Source organism: Schistocerca piceifrons, chromosome 2 (genome assembly GCF_021461385.2).
Source record: "Schistocerca piceifrons isolate TAMUIC-IGC-003096 chromosome 2, iqSchPice1.1, whole genome shotgun sequence".
In the NCBI taxonomy this organism is placed as follows: domain Eukaryota; kingdom Metazoa; phylum Arthropoda; class Insecta; order Orthoptera; family Acrididae; genus Schistocerca; species Schistocerca piceifrons.
The window spans coordinates 359,467,577-359,488,664 of NC_060139.1; the positions used below are offsets into that span (position 1 = coordinate 359,467,577).

At 40.5% G+C, this 21,088-nt stretch overlaps 1 protein-coding gene across 1 annotated transcript in view; it reads right to left on the reverse strand.

Annotated features, from left to right (window-relative positions):
* Positions 1–21,088, reverse strand: part of LOC124775383 (guanylate cyclase 32E) — a 509,109-nt gene that overhangs the window by 160,828 nt on the left and 327,193 nt on the right. Inside the window, exon 18 of the mRNA XM_047250218.1 lies at positions 15,215–15,458. Coding sequence (XP_047106174.1) covers positions 15,215–15,458 — 244 coding nt within the window. The remainder of the gene's footprint in view (positions 1–15,214; positions 15,459–21,088) is intronic.

The following is a 21,088-nucleotide window of genomic DNA, read 5'->3' on the forward strand; positions in this document are numbered from 1 at the left end:
TGCAAGATCTGCCCAATTCACCCACCAAGCATTTTCTACTCCAGTTCTGTCACAAGTTTATTCTACCCCATCACAGGCCAGGCCACCTGTGAAATCAGCCATGTCGTGTACCAACTCTGCTGCAAACACTGTACAGCTTTTTATGTCAGTATGACTACCAACTAACTGTCCATCAGGATGAATGTCCACCACAACACTGTGGCCAAAAATAAAGTTGACCTCTCAGTGGCACAACATGCAGCTGAGCACAACACGGTCAATTTCAGTGGCTGCTCCATGGGACAAAGAGGAGAAGATTGGTTGTTAACATCCTGTTGATAAGGAGCACAAGCTCACATTAGGGAAGGATGGCAAAGGAAAGTAGCTGTTCCCTTTCGAAGGAACCACTGGCAGATAGAGTGTCCTTTAGAGTGTCTGTATATAGTCAATGAGGCAGGTACTCCATGTGCACAAGGAGATTCTTGACCACAGAGCTGCAATGACCATATTTAAAAACAGTATTTATGGTACTTAAGAAGCAGGTCTCCTACAAATAATGATATAGGCAAGACCCCATATGAGTAGCTGTAAATTTCATCAATAAGATTGAGAATGACATATCTCTTCCACACAAATTTACAATGAGGATTTGATGACTCAATATTACTCAGTAAGATTTGAATCCTTCTGGCAGTGAATAGTGTTAATTAATTTCAAGATAATATCATTTGTTCTTAAATGCCACATACATATATGAGATTCCTGTTAATATTCAATGACACAACAAAGTCAGTTATTTACATCAGAAGCTTTTATTCCTAATAAGTCGAATAATTTGATTTACGTTTATGGTGGAAGATTTTTATTCAGTTATCCTGTCATGTCAGTCACCAAGAAACTGTGTTACAAGTTTAACAAGGCTATAATCTACAGGGAAGAAGATATAAGGATGACCCAAAAGTAATGATACTACCTTACTTGCAGGTGGAGGAGCAGCAGTGATTGATTCTACCCTTAGGTGCAACTACTTCACATTCTTTTGTACCTTCGCAGTGCTCACCACATCTTGTGAAGTAAAAAGGTGTTTGTATAAAAATAAATTACATTAATGTATGTGTGCAGTGTCCTCAGAATCCAAAAGAAGAAGGATCAGTCACAACAAAATATGACAAGCTATTATTGCAGATCCAAAAGAAGAAGGATCAGTCACAACAAAATATGACAAGCTATTATTGCAGGACACTATAGAGTTGGTCCTGCAAAATCACATAATGTAAAACCACGTTTTTCAATAAACAAAAAACCCACTGATGGTGGCACAGAGGTGCTGAAACACGCCACGTGGGATTAGCCGAGTGGTCTAGGGTGCTGCAGTCATGGACTGTGCGGCTGGTCCCACCGGAGGTTCGAGTCCTCCCCGACGGGCATGGGTGTGCGTGTTTGTCCTTAGGATAATTTAGGTTAAGTAGTGTGTAAGCTTAGGGACTGATGACCTTAGCAGTTAAGTCCCTAAAGATTTCACACATTTTGCTGAAACACATTTGCGTAAAATGAAAAAGCAGTGTGTTTGCAAAAAGGAGGAACCCATATCCTATAATTTAATTGCAAATGCGGAAAAAAGGATGACAGCTGCAGATTCAAAAGATGAATAGCAAAAGAGAGATTGTATAATTATTCTGGTTATGTAGCAGTCATCAAATGAAGTTGTGGCAATGTTGGTAGTTGACTCATCAATTGTGAACAGTGAAATTTGATGTGGTGTGCGACATCTTTAGTTTTTTAGTTCTTAGTCTTGTTGTGCAAAGTGCGGAATTCTGTTTGTGTCACATGCTGCAAAGCATCAGTTAAAAGTGTGATAAATGTATGATGCTCAAACTACTCTCAAATCATTCAGTGTAGAATCTTAGCTTGTCAAGCAAACAAAAATCCCATAGTGGCGACCCCGTGAAGTGAGCACAACATTAACTTGGAACTTTCAGCAGTGTCACACAAATGACATTGACAACTTCTGCTGCAAACAATAACTGCTAGCAGGAGCAACCTCTGTCCAGCATGCCAAACACACAGCAAACCATGGAATGTTTGGCATATGATCAATCAGAGCAGCTTTTGCAACTACACACAGCAGTGCAAAGTAGGACACTCAGCCACAAAAAATTGTCCCCATTCTGACCGACAAGACTGCAATTGTGGTTCATGCAAACCAAAAAGCACAGCATCAGAGATAATGAGGACAAATTGCATTGCATAGTAGCTGACTTAAACGAAACTCAAACTATGCACACTGAAGATGTAGCATTAAAAGATTGTCTACTCCAAAAAAATCACACTGATGCGTGAGCTACATCTGTTTGAAGGACCTTAAAACACTGGTGGGAACAGATTAGCTGCCTGAGAATTCCATGTGCCCATTGAAGCTTAAACAGCTACCACTCAACATTTGGACAATTTTGGTGGGCAAAATATGTCTTTAAGTGTTCTTGCAGATAAAGCTGAAGCCATTTCAGACAATTTGCAGAACAGTGTTCCTAACATGGAGGTGCATGACAACATGGCAGATGGACCCAGAACATGCATGACAGAGGCGTGGCCAATCACCATCCCCCCCCCCCCCCCCCCCCCCCCCCCCGACCATGCACAACCATCACAGCACACAAGTCAACACAATATCAGCTGGTAGCCAGCATGCACAAGCTGAGTGCAACTTAGCACTGACAACAAAACACTCGCAAGTGGTGCAACAAACATTTCTCTCAAGAGCAGGATGATAAGGAACAGGAAGATGGCATAACCAGAGCTAGCATCAACAATAATTTGGATGGAAGGCACACAAATGTGTAGCACCTTGCTGGCACTCAAACCCCACAGACAGCCAGTAATGGGTACTAATGGCTGTCACAAACACCAAGACGGATGCTCCTCCCTGTCCCCCCCTTCCCACCAATCTTGTCTATCATACTGGTTTTAAAGAATATGCTCATTAATGCCTGTGCCTGCAGAGTGCAACCGGTTGCATCTTGCATGGAGATATTCACGAATCCCTCCCCTTTTCTCAAGTCATCATGAAATAAGACACAGGTGTTACACTATCATCTGCATTTGGTGACTCTGGAACATCAACAGTCACTACACAGGAAGGGTTATTTGGACAGTCACAGCACAGTCTCTTTTCACAGCCTGCACTGACTGGAAACACCCTCTTCAGTCCACAGTTTTGCAGTTCGACTACAAATACTGGCACTACCATGGTAAAGTTTACTCCTGTCACTGGTTCTAGTACCTTGATGAAAGTACAATAACCCAAACTGTAAACTCGAGGCACTGTTGTTATCATTTTTGTGAAGGGGTATGAGAAAATAAAGCTTGGAAGAATTGCATTATTTAGACATGGTTGCTACATCAGCCACAAAACTGCAATCAGCAGACATCTGACAGAGAACCGGTTTCACACACATGGCTCATGCTGGGTGTCTGTGACAGATAACATATCAGGAAACATCTTTCTGGTGGATATAGGATTAGCTCTAAGTATGCTACCTTGACACAGTTTCGATATAGAAAATAAAACTACTACACTAGTGTCAACAGCAGCTAACAACTCGTCCAATCGTACATAGAGAAGGAAATGCATGGTGCTGGATCCCAATATGCACAAGATTGCTCGATGGTGCTTCATAGTAACAGGCCTCATGCAGCCAATTACTGGGGCTGATTTCCTCCACAACTTTCACCTTGTTCTGGTCTCAGTACTACGAGGCTTCTGTCATTAGCAGAGACCACACCAATGCTAGTAAAGTTTTCATTTCATAACATTTTACAAGAATTCCTGGAGATCATATATTCAACAAAGGCAGCCAGGACATGCAAACATGGCACTATGCATCATATTAGGATCTCATTCATCCCATCAGTAACAGCAAACTCTCACCAGCTCATGCCTGAGAGGTTTTTGCCAGTACAAGAATATGTAAATAGTCAAATACAGGCTGACATAATGGCAGCCTCAGACAGTCTGTGGGCCTTGACGCTCCATATGGTTTTAAAGAAAAAGAGTACATGCTTGTGCTGCATTTACAGAGCACTCATTACGAGTACAGGTACCCAATTCCACACACATAAGACATCAATAACACAACTACAAACACCTGTCATTGACTGTGGTAAAGCTACTTACAAATACCGGTTTCTACAGCAGATGTCATTACCCAGTTAATCCTGTTCAAGTACCAATGCATGCCTTGCGGTTTGAAGAATGTGGACAAGTTATTAGAGGCTTGGACATTATGTACCACTATATGGATGACGAAGTAGTGTTCTCCACATCACTGGAACAGCACATATTCACCTCAGACAGCTCTTACAATGACTAAGACAATATGGAGTAGTCATAAACAGAGCCAAATGCTGTTTAGGCAGAGAGGAAGGGACTTTCCTCTTTTAAGAGTTTCAGCAGCAAACATCTCGCCACACTGCCGCAGTGTCAAGCATTCAAAATACGTCAGTTCCACAGACCTACAAGGAACTTTTATTTTTATTTTTATTTTTTATTTTTTTGAATGCTAAACTACTACTGTCAGCACATGTTCAAAGCTGCAAAACTAGAAGCACCACTGACAGATAACGTATATATGTCTAAGATGAAAGGTGAGGTAGATGCACGACCAGTTAGATACACTCCATAAACTCAAGGAATATGCAGTTCGAGCTGTGCTTCTTATACATAAGCCAGAATGCCATTGGAGCATCATTGCAGTAACAGGTCAAAGAAACATGGCAGCCATTGGCAGTTTTCTCACTAATCCTCACTCAGGAACAGCAAAAAATGGAGGGTGATAGATAGGGAATTGTATGTGATCTACACAGAAATGAAACACTTCATAAGTTCAGTAGAAGGAATGCATTTCACAATCTACACCAATTATGCATCATTAACAGCATTTTTTTTTACAAAAGTGCAGCCCTGTGAGAGCTGTCAGTGGAGCAAGATTGGTAGGAATGAATTGATAGGAATGAATCATGGCTTGCCAAAACAGTGACAATACCACCGTGTGAGACACATGAATGTCAAACACAATGTAGTGGTGGACTTCTTCTCACCCTGCAGTCCTAGCATGCAACCTGTTCCATGGAAACAAATAACAGAGTGCCAACAGGCAGACAGCAGCCTGCAACAACTCCTTGAGCTGCAAGATTCTGCAATCAACCTAACACAAGTTTATATACCCGAATTGCAAGCTACATTGTGGTGCAACACAGCCCACAACTCGCAGTGTCCATATATTCCACAAGAGTTTCAATGTGAGATATTTGAGGCCTTCCGTAACAGTGCATCCTGGTGTGAAGGTGACAGTCAGATTAGTCATCAAGATTTGTCCAGGCATCAAGGACTGCTGTTAATGGGTGCAATCCTGTGAGAGATGTCAGCGGAGCAAGATTGGTAGAAATGTCTTGATACTGTTAGGTACCATCTAAACACCAATGGCACATTTTATGCATATGCATGTGGACCTGGTAGGATTCCAACTGAGTTGCAGCCATCAGTTACTTACTAACCTTCATAAACTGATCCATATACTTGTCAGAGGCTATTCCCATCACATATGTGGCAATAGAAATGTTGGCCAGAACGCTAATAATTAACTGGATTGTATGATTTGAGGTGTCCCAATCTATAGCAAGTGATTGTGGAAGGCAATTCAAGCCTCAGTTGTTCCATGAACTCCTACATCAATATGGTAGCAACCATATAAAAACCACTAAGAAACAGGATGGTAGAAATGTTCCACAGGACCTTAAAAGCAGCTCTAATGTGCAGCAACAGCCAGTGGACAAAACCATTACTGCCACTGCTGTTAAGGCTAAGAACAGCAGTTAATGATGACCTACACTGCTCCACAGTCTGCAGCACAACAGTGGAGCAAGATTGGTAGGAATGTCTTGATACTGTTAGGTACCATCTAAACACCAATGGCACATTTTATGCATGTGCATTTGGACCTGGTAGGATTCCAACTGAGCCCCAGCCATCAGTTACTTACTAACCTTGACAGACTGATCCACGCACTTGTCAGAGGCTATTCCCATCGCATATGTGGCAACAGATGTGTGGCCAGAACGCTAACAATTAACTGGATTGTGAGATTTGGGGTGTCCCAAACTATAGCAAGTGATTATGGAAGGCAATTCAAGTCTCAGTTGTTCCATGAACTCCTACATCAATATGGTGGCAACCATATAAAAACCACCACCTAATGACCACTGAGAAACAGGATGGAAGGAAGGTTACACAGGACATTAAAAGTAGCTCTAATGTGCAGCAACAGACTGTGGACAAAATCATTACTGCCACTGCTGTTAGGGCTAAGAACAGCAGTTAATGATGACATACACTGCTCCACAGTCCACAGCACAACTGGTGTACTGGAAACTATTACAATTTCCTGTGGAGCTCATCTCTACTAATCCATAGGAGCTTCCAACTATCCATAGGAGCTTTCAACTACAGAGGCCACAACAGAGTTGAATCAGCAGCTGCAAAGATGGATGGCAAGGTATGTCCCATGGCACTGCAGAATCACAGAGACAAAATGTTCTCCAAACACGAAGAACTTCAGACAACATTGCAAATGTAACAGAGAGACAACAGTGTACAGCCTTCCTTAAGGTCACTGTACACTGGATCCTACAATGTTCTCCAGAGGCACGCACACACACCTACAAAATAGAAAGGAATGGAAAAGAAGAGACGGTGTGAAATGAATGAGAAACCAGCACACGAAGAAGTGTCAAATACGATCCAGCCACACACAATCATAGTGTGAATGCCCACCAGCATGGAGAATACACTATCACTCTCCCTCCAGAAGAACAGGAAGAAGCTTTGACGACTCCACCAAATTGGTGGTGGCTGTAGACACTGTCACCACTGGTGACTACTGGTGGTCACATGAGTTGACAGAATCATAAAACACCAGTTCCCTTACATTGCTGGTGCTCCCAGTTTCAAAATAATGGGGAGGAGAGTGCTAGTGTGGTGACCTCAGCATTTGACACATCATATGTGAGCAATGAAAATCTGATTCAGTCTGTGAAATCTTTAGTTTTTAAGCTCTTTGTCTTGATGTGCTAAACATGAAACTCCGTTTGTGTCATGTGTTGTAAAGTATAAATTGAAAGTGCAATAAATGTGTGATGTTCAAACTAATCTCAAATCATTCACTGTAGAGTCATAGCTTACCAAGCAAACAAGAATCCTACCTATTTCTTATATTTCTATTGTCAGTACTGATAACTTCTCCATCTGTTGGTAAGTATTGTGCAGCCTACGTCCTTCACTATGAATTTAACATTAAATGCTCTCAATGTGCATGATTAATGAACTACTTTCAGGTGATTCCACTTTTGTGCACAATATTTTGATGACCTCTCTAACAAGAAACAATTTCCCCCTTCTTTTCTTAGTTTCTAATGACAAAATGGTGAGAGTGTCTCTCTTCTGGATGGCCACACAGTTCTACAAATTAGTTCTCTGAGCAACAAGTATCTCAGTGAGTTGAGGAGACATGGACTAATTATTGATTGCACCTTATTCAAAAGCTATTTTATCAGTGTCGTGATGATCTGAGGTGATCATGGCATGCCTTTATATATCACTGAATTTAATTTCTTTTTCTGTGTATGAGGGACCATACACACCTACTTTGGAATTCACATAGCATGAACTTCTTGATTCCTACCCTTGGCATTTACAGTGATGGATACTGTAGGTATCCAAAAATTTTCTATTTGTTAACAAGGTTTTCCAGTAAATGCCAAATTCTGTTTAGCTTTGGCTGTGGATGATTCCAGGAATGGCGTATAGAATTTTTGGAATAAAGGAGGCTTATTTTCAGGATCTGAAATTGAGAAAAACTCAGCACTTGTTGGAATATCAGAGTAGTGAGCATCAGTTGTTTTGTCCAATATATCTAGTAGTTGGACTTCATCAAACTACTTAAAAGCAATACAACAGTGATAAATACAGGGTGGCGCAGGGGAACAGGAAATTTTGAACATTACAGTTGGCAGCACTGTAGCGCTGGAAGATGTTCGAAATTTTGCACAATTGATGTGAACGCATTGCCATTTAGTAATTATGGAGAACTGGACTGGTGCGGAACGTGCAGTAGCTGTGAGAGTGTTTTACAAAAATGGTGATAGTGCGACTGCCACGCAGAGAACATTTCGACAGCATTACCAGCTTGGACGTCATAGACGTGTCCCATCTGCACATGCGATTACAATGTGGGTGCGTAATTTTGAAGAAACAGGATCTGCCTTGAAAAAGAAACCTCCAGGTGGCATTCCCACGGTACGTACCCCAGAGAACATTGCAGCTGCAATCGAGAGAAGTCCTCGCTGCTCCGTTCGACAGCATGCATCTTCGCTAGAGATTAAACGACGAAGCTTGCAAAGAATACTGCACGAATTAAACTTCCATCCCTATAAGTTGCAGATTGTGCAACACTTATATGAATGAGACCCAGCATCACGTATGGAGTTTAGTAGCCAGATATTGGCTAAAATCAATGAGGACGCGAATTTCCTTGGTAACTTATGGATATCAGACGAAGCCAATTTCCACCTGAATGGATTTGTGAACAAACAGAATTTTCGTTATTGGGCACAGGACAATCCTTGTGAGTTTCACCAGCGACCACTACATAGCGCCAAGGTCACAATATGGTGTACTGTATCATGTCACGGTGTTATCGGCCCTTATTTTTTTGAACGTGAGGATGGTAGTGCAGTGACAGTAACATCCGCTCAATATGTTGAAATGCTTCAAACATTCTTTACACCGAGACTGTACGAGCTTAATCTTAACGTTGAAACCATTTGGTTTCAGAAGGACGGAGCCACGTCACACACTGCTTGACAATCGATGGCAGCAGTTCGTCAATTGTTTGGAAGACGCATTATTTCACGTAACCGTGACATTGCATGGCCTGCGAGATCCCCTGATCTTAGTGTGTGCGACTTCTTCCTGTGGGGATATCTTAAAGGCAAGGTGTACCGTACACGTCCTGCAACAATCCATGAACTGAAGGAGAACATTGAAAATGAAATCACTGCCATTCCCCAATATTTTCTACACCGCGCATTCCAGAGTTTTCATAACAGGCTGTTAGAGTGTGAACACCGAATGGGAGCACATCTTTCCGAAGTCATCTTTAAAAAGTAAAGAGACACTTTTGGACATTTTGATTGTAAAGACATACTGAATAATGGCATACTGAATACATTCACTTTCGTTAATAAATTACTAGTTTTATGAATTTATTCATGGAAATGACATTATTTCGAACTTTCCCGTTTCCCTGCGCCACCCTGTACTTACAACAGTGTAGGAAAGGATAAACTGCTACTTACCATAAAGGTAACATGCTATGTTACAGACAGGCACAACTAAAAAATACCCTTGCATAAGCTTTTGGCCACAGTCTTTGTCACAGAAACACATGCCATTCATTCACACAAGCAAGCATCACACAATCAAGCACTCCTCATCCACACATGACATCCAAGTCTGGCAGCTCAGCCAGAATACAACATCACATGGGATGAAAGCAGCAACCTGGAGGGAGTGGGGACGGAGAAGGGATAGCAGTTTATGGATGGGGAAAGAGAGAAGCACTGCCTGGTGGACTGTGCAGGGATTAGAATGCCAACAGCCGCAGTGTCAAAAGATTGTGGTGCTGGGAGATGGGGAAAATGGAGAGAAAAATGTGAGGAGTGGGGAAATCTGGGTGGGTGCATTGGCAGAGCGTGGCAAACAAAGAATGTAGGAGATGAGAATGGGGAGGGGGTGGAAACTGTTGGGTAGAGGGTGTGAGACCAGTATGTTACCATAGGTTGAGCCGGAATAATTACGGGAGCAGAGAATGTGTTGTAAGGATAACTCCCATCTGGGCAGTTCAGAAAAGCTGATGGTGGAGGGGACGATCCAAATGGCTTGGATAGTGAAGCAGTAACTGAAATTAAGCATGTTATGTTCAGCTGCCTGTTGTGCCACAGTGTGGTCTACTTTGCTCTTTTCCACAGTTTGGAGGTGGCCATTCTTCCTGGTGGACAGCTGGTTGATAGTCACACCAATACAAAAAGCTGTGCAATAATTGCAGCAGAGTTGGTAAATGTAATGGCTGCTTTCACAGGTGGCCCGGCTTCTGATGAGGTAGGATAAACCTGAGGCAGGACTGGAATAGGAAGTGCTGGTTGGGTGGATTGGGCAGGCCTTGCATCTGGGACTTCCACAGGGATATGATCCTTGTGGCAAGGGGAAGGATCTCGGGTAGGATGTCCCTCATTTCAGTGAATGATGATAGCTAACCAAAGCCCTGGAAAAGGATGTGGTTCACTTGTTCCAGTCCGATGTGGTATTGAGTGATTAAGGGGGCACTCCTTTGTGGCTGCTTCTTGGAGCTGGTGGGAGGACTGAGGTGTTAAGGGAAATGGCATGAGAGATGTTTTTGTGGCCAGGGTCTGGGGGATAGTGCCTGTCTGTGAAGGCTTCAGTGAGACCCTCAGAATACTGGCCAAAGGAGTTCTTGTCACTGTTGGTGTGGACAGAGGTGTGGATAGAGCCATCAGAGAGGAGGATGTCAACGTCTAGGAAGGTGGCATAATGGGTTGAGGAGGACCTGATGAAGCAGATGGGAGAGAACATGTTGAGATTGTGAAGGAATGAAGATAAGGTGTCTTGGCTCTGAGAACAGATCACAAAGATATCGTTAATGAATCTGCACCAGGCAAGAGGTTTGGTGTTTTGGGAGAATAGGAAGGTCTGCTTTAGATGGCCCATAAATACGGTGGCATAGACGGGTGCCACGTGGGTGCCCAAGGCCATGCTGTGGATTTGTTTGTATACCTTCCCTTCAAAGGAGACGTAGTTGTAGGTTAGGATGAAGTTAGTAAGATGTATGAGGAATAAGGTAGTGGGTTTGAAGTCTGAAAAACATTGGGAAAGGTAGTGTTCAATAGTGGTAAGACTATGGGCATGAGATGTGTTGGTGTATAGAAGGCATGAAGGAAGTAGTTGGTAGCTTTGAAGTGGGGGGCTAGATTATGGTTCAAATGGCTCTAACCACTAAGGGACTTAACATTTGAGGTCATCAGTCCCCTAGACTTAGAACTACTTAAACCTAACTAACCTAAGGACATCACACACATCCATGCCCGAGGCAGGATTCCAACCTGCAACTGAAGCAGCAGCGCAGTTCCAGACTGAAGCGCCTAGAACCGCTCAGCCACAGCAGCTGGTGCTAGGTTATGGGCGATTGGTTGGAAGTGTTGGTTAATGAGGGCCAAAAGTCTTTCAGTGGGAGCACAATAACCAGACATAATGGGGCGTTCGGGATGGCTGTGTTTGCAGGGGAGCATGTAGAAGATGGGTATGCGGGGCATCATAGCGGTGAGGAGGGAAATGGATTCAGGGGAGAGGTTCTGTGAAGGGCCATAGGATTTAAGCAGGGATTTGAGGTTGTGTTGGACTTCTGGGATGGGATGACTCTGGCAGACTTTATAGGTGGAGGAGTCAGATAATTAGCAGAGGCCTTCTGCCAGGTAGTAATTGCAATTCATAACAACAGTGATGGAACCTTTTGCTGCAGGCAGGATCATTAGGTCAGGATTATTTTTGAGGTCATGTATGGCTATTCTATTTTCTGCTAAAACATTGATGTTCTGAGGAAGGACCCGGCGGAGGATGGTGAGGCTAAGCTGGAGGTAAGGAATTACTGGAAGTTGACCAGTAGGTGGTTAGGTGGTAGCAAGGGAGGATCATAGTTGGGTGGTGTTACGAACTGTAAGAGGAGGGTTCAGTGTTGGAATTAGTTGGCTTTGGTCAGAGGGATTGGCAGCAAAGAAGTGTTTCCACTGCATGGATCAGAAGGAAGAGAGTAGGTCTTTTTCAAGTGCAGCATGGTTAAATTTGGGTGTGGGGCTACAGGTGAGGCCTTTGGATACGATAAAACTTCTGTGGATTGAAGGATTTTGATGGAAAGGTTAACAACAGTGTTATGGGCATCTTTTGGCTCTGGATTTGGTGGGGTGTTGTTAGGGAGACTTGGGGGATGTGGCAAATTGAAAAGGTTAGGTAGGCAGGGTTTTAGGTGCTATGAGGAGTGGACAAGGAGGAACACTGTGGGTGTGGTATGGGTTGGAAATTGGTGCCTCAAGGCAGCAGTAGGATGTCTGAAGTTTGGATAACTTATGGAGGTGGTGTCTGGAATGCTCTCCCAAGTGCTGGAGAGCAAGGCATTCCATTTCAGAGATGTGATGTATGAAGCAGGGATTACACAGTAGCAACATTTTGCAGAGGTGGCAGAGGAGGTTCTGGGATGCCTGTGCCATGGAGATACATTTTTGCACTACCAGGTTTGTGACATGCTTTGGGCAGAATTTAAGAAATCGGATGCATGACTGAGTTTTAACAAGGGAAAGGATACTTTCCTGAACTGGTGCAGAAAGGTGGAGCAGGGTCCATTGTGGCAGGAATGGTGTCAAAGAAATGAGAATGGTGCAGAAACAGAAAAATATGTCTTGATGGTTCTGAGAGGAGCTGGATAAAAGAAAAGATGCATAAAAATATGTAAAAAGACACGAAAAAACTCTCACATATACCAAAAAATACCCACAGATGTGTAAAAATATGCACAAATTTGTACAAATATGCAGAAATGAATAAAACTGCATTAAACTCTGTAAAAATATGCACAAATACATTAAAAATGTACAGAAACATGGGAGAAGTGGAACAGATGAGGTATGGGAGTATGTGAGTTTTGCAATAAGAGTAGAGAGGGGGTGGGGAGGGGGGGAGAGAGGGGGGATGGATTACGTTGAAGATCCAAGTTCATGTGGTAGGGCATGTGTGGAAAATAAAACGCTGAAGCATATCAGGAAGAGGGCTAAAGTGGGGTCAGTAGGAATATGTGTGATGTCCTTAGGTCAGTTAGGTTTAAGTAGTTCTAAGTTCTAGGGGACTGATGACCTCAGATGTTAAGTCCCATAGTGCTCAGAGCCATTTGAACCATTTTAATACTTAAGTGTTGTTCGAACTTACAGGTAACACATCTAGCAGCCCACCTCTGAATTGCTACAGTGTCTTCCTTTAATCCAACCTGGGGTAGATCCCAAACACTCAAGCAGTACTCAATAATAGGTGGTATTAGTGTCCTTTGTGTGGTTACCTTTACAGATGAACCACACTTTCCTAAAATTCTCCCAATAAACCAAAGTCGACCATTCACCTTCCCTACATGCTTGTTCCATTTCACAGTGGTTTCCAACATTACACCCAGATATCTAAATGACTTGACTATGTCAAGTCTTATGCTACTAATGCTGAATTCAAACACTGTGGGTTTGTTTTCCCTACTCACCTGCATTAACTTACACTTTCTACACTTAGAGCCATGTGTCATTCATCATAACATCTAAAAATTTTGTCTAAGTCATCTTATATTATCCTACACTCACACATCTTCAACACTTTTCCACACACCCAAGTATCGTCAGCAAACAGTTGCAGATTGCTGCCCACCCTATCTGCCAGATTATTTCTGTATACTGAAAATAATTGCAGTCCTATCACACTTCCCTGGGGCACTTCTGACGACACGCATGTTTCAAACAAACATTCGCCGTTGAGGGACAACATACTAGGTGCTATTACTTAAGAAGTCTTCGAGCCACTCACATATCTGGGAACCTGTTGCATATGTCTATACCTTTTTCAACAGTCTGCACTGTGGTATCATGTCAAATAATGTGCACCAAGTCACTGTCAATGAGCTGATTGACATATGGCATGACGTTATCTACACATTTGTTCACAAAATGAACTATAGGCTTACTGTGAACAAAAATTTTGGAGGGACTGGCTGATTCAAGCAAACATATTTGCTTCAGACCACTAGCAAACACTTGGCAAACAGCCATCTAATAAACTGTCATCACTTGCAGTCTCCAATGGAATACTGCCACATTCTTGATCAATTTCTGAGTTCCTAAATTCAGGATCAAACTGAGGATCTTTACTGTAATCCATTTTTGAATGCTCTGACTAAACAATATGGAACAGAAGCTGAGAGCAGACTCTTGTTGAGCACACAGTTAAGGCAATACATAGTGACAATCTCAACCAAAACCTTATTGGCAGGCTACAAATACCAGACTGAATGTTCTCTAGTGGTTCAACACTCAGCTGTCAGCCCTGCAGGGATATATACAAGGTTTTAGTTTTCCAAATACACATGAGATAACATGGGAATTTTTATTTAACGGTTAATTGTTGTTATTTGTCAATGTACTAGACAGAGACTATGCGATAGTAGCTTCTTTTTAGCTTCTCTTTACTGTAGTGTTTGTTGAATCATTCTACATCCTTGAACATCCTCTTTTATGATGAACATCATCCTACATAATGTAGTGAAATTCATAACAATAGTTCACATCCAGAATGTAAATTGATTATATGGGTAGCAGATTGAGAGAGTAAACTGGTGGTAGACTGCACAGTGTCTGTGAGGCAGCAGAGCACAGGACAGTGATCTACCAAAATCAAAAGGACAAAGAATCAACTTTGTCTGATGCTCCTGCAACGTTTATTTAAAAACATTTTGTGAAGCACTGTGAGAATGTGCGCTTTATCATTTAGGAACACTTCAGAACACATTTTTACTTTATAGTTTACTGATTATAAAAGCTTAAAAGCCCAGTATGATTTTCTGTGCTTTAAAATGTCTATTCATCTGCAAGTGAGTTGTTTTAGTCCTTACATTTGGTTTATTGTTCCCATGCTGAAATTCCTGTTATTGCAAGAAAATCACCACAGGTACCAAATAAAATTCATAAAGGAAAACAATTGGAACAATAATGGAAAGAAAAGATAATGTTTATGATCAAATTAGTATTGCTTGCCACTCCTTTTACTACTATTAATTTTTTAACTAACATTGTCCTCCTCCTAAATTACATTTGGTACCTATGTAGGCTTGTTGTTAAGCTTCCTGAAAACACACACATTCACTTCTCCTATTTTACATGATTGAATTTTTCTGACATTGATAGGTTCTTTACTACTTTGATCTCAGAAGCAAAATATATGTTTTTCAAACAACGAAATCATTGATAGTAGCACCACTTAGCCCACAGAATAATAATTTCATGAACTAAAATTTTGATTTTAAAATACCTGAATGTATGCCAATACGTAGTTTCAGAGTTTCACCAGCTCTATGAGGAATTTTGAAAGATTTTATTCTTGTGAGTAGGTGCAGTGCCATTGAAGCTATCTCACCCGCATGTCGGTCACCATTACGCACAGGTAGACCACTTACTACCATGTATGCATCACCAATAGTCTCAACTTTATAGACATCATAATTGGAGATAATTGAATCAAAGCAAGTGTACAGATCATTCAGCAAGTCAACAACCTGAAAATAATAAACAGTTTTAAAAGCTATTCACTAAACAGCTTGTGGCAGTATTAAATTTCTTAACTTCTTAAAATAATGAACTCATACTAAGGGGAAATTTTAATTTACATTTTCTGGAGGAGAGTCACTCAAGATCCATACTAGAGTCTCTTACCACTCCTTATGATCTCATTCCCTTAGTACAGTTTCCAACCAGGGTTATGGGTACCAGCAGCACTACTATTGATAACATTTTAATAGATACTACCACACTAGCAAATCATAGTATAAATCCAGTATTTAATGGCCTTTCAGATCATGATGCCCAGTTGCTTACATTTAATACAGTGGGGTCAGATCCAACTAATAACAAGAAGTGGGAAACTATACGAATAATAAATGAAACAGGAATTGCAGTTATAAAAAACTGTTTGAGGAATACAGACTGGAAAGATGTATACAATTAATCTGGGATAAATGAAAAATATAACTGTTTCTCTTTAAGAAACTTGGTATTTTAACTACTATTTCTCATTGATGTCCTTTGTCATTCCCAACATGTCTCTTTTTACACAAAATTGTGCAAAACATGATTATAATACCAGAACCAAAAACAACCTGTATAAGGGCAATAAAAGCTTGATATTAGTATAAAAAGGATCAAATACATGGGCACTCATATATTCAATAAATTACCACAGCATGTCAAAGGTGTTGTAAGTGATAAAAATCGGTTTCAGAGTGAATTAAAGCATTTCCTGTTGGCCAACACCTTTCTACACCATCGATGAACAGCTTCACAAGGATTATAGCTCATAACTCCGTCTGCATTAGAATTGTAAAATATCCCTGAATCTGAGGAGGAGGGGGGGGGGGATCCCAGAGACTCCTCTCCAAGGGATCCATGGAAAATGATAAATGTAAAGTAATAGTATAGATGAATTTCTACGCCAAAATGCATAATACTTCCTGAGTATGCTTAAATCTATTTTTATGGCATTTATGGTCTTAATCATCATTCTTTGTCTATCTACAGTGTAATTTAAAAATTGAAATGAATGTATATCTGTATGTTTAACTGTATATTCATTCAGAAGTCAAGTATGATAACTCATACATAAAGTTATATGTTAGCTAATCTATTCCTGTTATTTGTATGATAAGAACAATGTACTCGTGCACTAAACAATAATTTGTAAAAATTTGAGTCGTTCTATATCCAGAGGTATATTCTCATATGGATCTACAGAACTCGAAATAAATAAATAAAAAAAAATAAATAAAATGATATACTCCCCAGAGTATAACTAAACTAGGACATCATTTATTTCACGTTTATTTGCAAAAGTATTTTCTAGGTTCTCCAGGTTTACATCAACAGAATAGTCATGTTAGAAATAAATATTAACAACGCCATACAGCCATGACAGAAAAGCCTCTCTTTCCATTATCCAATGAAGATCAACTCTAATTTCAAACTAAAAAACTATATCCTATTGTTATCTCCATCACAGAATTTTTTACAATAAAACTTGCTGCTGCACATAGTCTATTACTTCTAAATAGAGCCGGGCTCAACAAACCCATCTGATCATGTAACATCAGTAGTGTTACAGGTCTTTACTCCATTAACAGCTGCAGATAGATTGGGGTTTAACACAGGATATTGTTGCAAAACCTCCTGATTGTGAAATTTATCCTACTAGTAATCCAGCTCCTGTTGGTGAAATATTGGTTTTGAAAGTTTCTTCCAAGTACAGCAAATTGTGCAACTAATCCACTAAAATGAATGGCTTTTAACATTAAAAAAATTACTATTAAAATGGTAAAATTGAAATCCAAGACAATGTACTGTCACCACAATCTACATTATTCAATTGCTAAAATGGGGACTGGGTCCCTGTTGCAGGTTGTCTGTCCAATCGGTTCCAGGGGCAACAAAAATTTGATTTTTAGTATATCATACAGTTATCAGAAGAAGTTACAACTTTAAAATGCTGTCATTATCTACTCTTCAGAGGTATAACCTTATGTAAAAGGTTTAACATGATAAGTCAAGTACTCAAGTTAAAAACAGTGGATACTTCTTGAGGCACGAATTACCCAGACTATATTCATCCAGTATTTCAGAATGAGAGCGCTTGGTGACTTCCAATAAACTTTACACATAATTTCAAACACTTTCAAAACTTTTTTCACTGACGTGGCCCACAAAATAATGAAAAGAAAATGATTCTTACTCACTACAATTTCGCTATTCATGGAGTAAAACATCAGCATTGGGTATGATATTTTAATTTATTACTGGTTTACTACTAACCCTGTTTGCGGACAATATCTACATGTACCACTGAATTTACCTGCAAAATTGTATCATTGTATCCTACACAATTCAGGAGATATGACATCAAAAACATGTCTGAAAATGTACTTTTTATTAAAATGGAGCACAGGTTACCAAACTACTCATTTACTGTTTGATAATGAGAGTTGTTTTATACATTAAAGTTCAATTCTTTGAACGATTGGGAGGGGGGAGTATTACTGGTAATTTAAACTAAAGCAGCAACACTAGAATTAAAGATCCTCTTCTCTCTCTCATTCACAGTTTTCAAAATTCATTGTAACATGACGCAAGTGAACTATAGTCTGACTAAAATTATTTGTACTATACCCTAACCACATCCAGTTATCAACAGTGGAAATTATAACATCCAAAGAGCAAAAACCATTCAAGATTGAATACAAGCCAGAATGTAAACTGCACTTGTAGTCAAGAGATCAGATAAGAAGACATTCCCCCTAAATGCTCAAATGTCTAGGTGACTGAATATCTGCATATCAAGTTGCTAAGCTAGTAAACACAAAAATGACTTCAGACAGTTGCCACCTTAACTTGGTGCCTTGGAAAACCAAAACCTCTCTTCAGTACACATGGTGTGGATGCCCCATTGAAGGCCGTCATACCTGTTTGCTGGCTGCCAGCATCATTGATTCCGCATCTTCCACTGCCAAGGCATTATCAGCAGGTGCAGATATGAAATGCCTCTACCTTTAATGGGCAGAAGGACAAAAGAACCCTGGTTTATGTCTTAATTGTCTGTGGGGAGGAGAGGGAGAAACTGGAAGCATGGCCAGAAGTTCAAAATATGACAACTGTACTTCAACATGAAAGGTACTAAATGTGATTATTAAGATTAGTATGACATGAAGTGTAGATCTCAGGAGTCAGGCTGCCATATTTACAGACTTACATCAATTTTGTAACATTCTTATTTCATGTTTCTGGTCACTTTAAAATTAAATTTATTATATTACTTCATACTTTGTCATTAATGTCATTTCAATTTATCAAGTGCAAAAACATCTCTGGTACTGATTGATACTTACACGTAAATTATACACATTTCTCATTTTGAAATTCTAGAATACTTTTCACAAGAACTGAAATTAGCTTTAATTTGCATTCAGGTAAAAAAAAAAAAAAAAAAAAAAAAAAAAAAAAAAAAAAAAAAAAAAAAAAAAAAAAAAACACACACACCTGAAGTACACACTGGGAACATTTTTCATCCAATAACTTTCATGGTATAAATGATTTTGTAAAATGTATTGTTTAACTTATTTTGTAAATTTCACTACTAAAAATCAATAAACCAAGCAATACTTTTTATTCCGACATAAAAAGAACAAATTACTGCTTAATACTTTGCCATCAGTTTGTGAATGCCAACATGATTTTGATCAGAATCCTCAAATTTTCTGTCTGCAATAATGGATGACGTCAACAGTAGTTACTGAAATGATATGTAAGTAGTAATGAAATAGCCATGTGGAAGTGAGTTTTGTAACAGTTTTTTGTGCATGAAACCTGTGCCAGTTGAAGTGATAAACATGTGATTGCAAAAGCGAAACTTCATGTCAATCTAATTATTTAAAATATCTCTTGGCATACCCATTCATTAGCTGTGCTGTGAAGACCATTGAAAGCTGTAGCAAATTTGGTGAAGCAGATAGTCTCAATTATTTTAGTCACTGGAGTTCACCAAGAAAACAAAGATGATTATTTCCCACTAACTGTTACACCCACAAATACAGGGTATTAACTTGAGATAAACTGGGATTGCACCAATTTGCCATGGTTACTTCAGCCATGTTCAACATGCTGCGAAGGAATCATTGGAGGGAGTGGCTCAACTTTCAGTGGCTGTTCCTGCCACATAGTGGATGAGGAACACCGTGTGATCTCATGTCATAATCAGGATGTACTGGGCAAATTTCATTGCCTCATATGCCTGTGTGTGTGTGTGTGGGGGGGGGGGGGGGGGGGGGGGGGGGGGGGGGGGAATTGATGTCACCCATACAGGATCCTCCCCCTGTGAACCATGGACCTTGCCGTTGGTGGGGAGGCTTGTGTGCCTCAGTGATACAGATAGCCATACCATAGGTGCAACCACAACGGAGGGGTATCTGTTGAGAGGCCAGACAAATGTGCGGTTCCTGAAGAGGGGCAGCAGCCTTTTCAGTAGTTGCAGGGACAACAGTCTGGATGATTGACTGATCTGGCCTTGTAACACTAACCAAAACGGCCTTGCTGTGATGGTACTGCGAACGGCTAAAAGCAAGGGGAAACTACAGCCGTAATTTTTCCCGAGGACATGCAGCTTTACTGTATGGTTAAATGATGATGGCGTCCTCTTGGGTAAAATATTCTGGAGGTAAAATAGTCCCCCATTTGGATCTTCGGGCGGGGACTACTCAAGAGGACGTCGTTATCAGGAGAAAGAAAACTGGCGTTCTACGGATCGGAGCGTGAAATGTCAGATCCCTTAATCGGGCAGGTAGGTTAGAAAATTTAAAAAGGGAAATGGATAGGTTAAAGTTAGATATAGTGGGAATTAGTGAAGTTCGGTGGCAGGAGGAACAAGACTTTTGGTCAGGCGAATACAGGATTATAAATACAAAATCAAATAGGGGTAATGCAGGGGTAGCTTTAATAATGAATAGGAAAATAGGAGTGCGGGTAAGCTACTACAAACAGCGTTATTGTGGCCAAGATAGACACGAAGCCCATGCCTACTACAGTAGTACAAGTTCATATGCCAACTAGCTCTGCAGATGACGAAGAAATTGAAGAAATGTATGATGAAATCAAAGAAATTATTCAGATAGTGAAGGGAGACGAAAATTTAATAGTGATGGGTGACTGGAATTCGGTAGTAGGAAAAGGGAGAGAAGGAAACATAGTAGGTGAATATGGATTGGGGTTAAGAAATGAAAGAGGAAGCCGCTTGGTAGAATTTTGCACAGAGCACAACTTAATCATAGCTAATACTTGGTTCAAGAATCATGAAAGAAGGTTGCATACATGGAAGAACCCTGGAGATACTGACAGGTTTCAGATAGATTATATAATGGTAAGACAGAGATTTAGGAAGCAAGTTTTAAATTGTAAGACATTTCCAGGGGCAGATGTGGACTCTGACCACAATCTATTGGTTATGAACTGTAGATTAAAACTGAAGAAACTGCAAAAAGGTGGGAATTTAAGGAGATGGGACCTGGATAAACTGACTAAACCAGAGGTTATACAGAGTTTCAGGGAGAGCATAAGGGAACAATGGACAGGAATGGGGGAAAGAAATACAGTA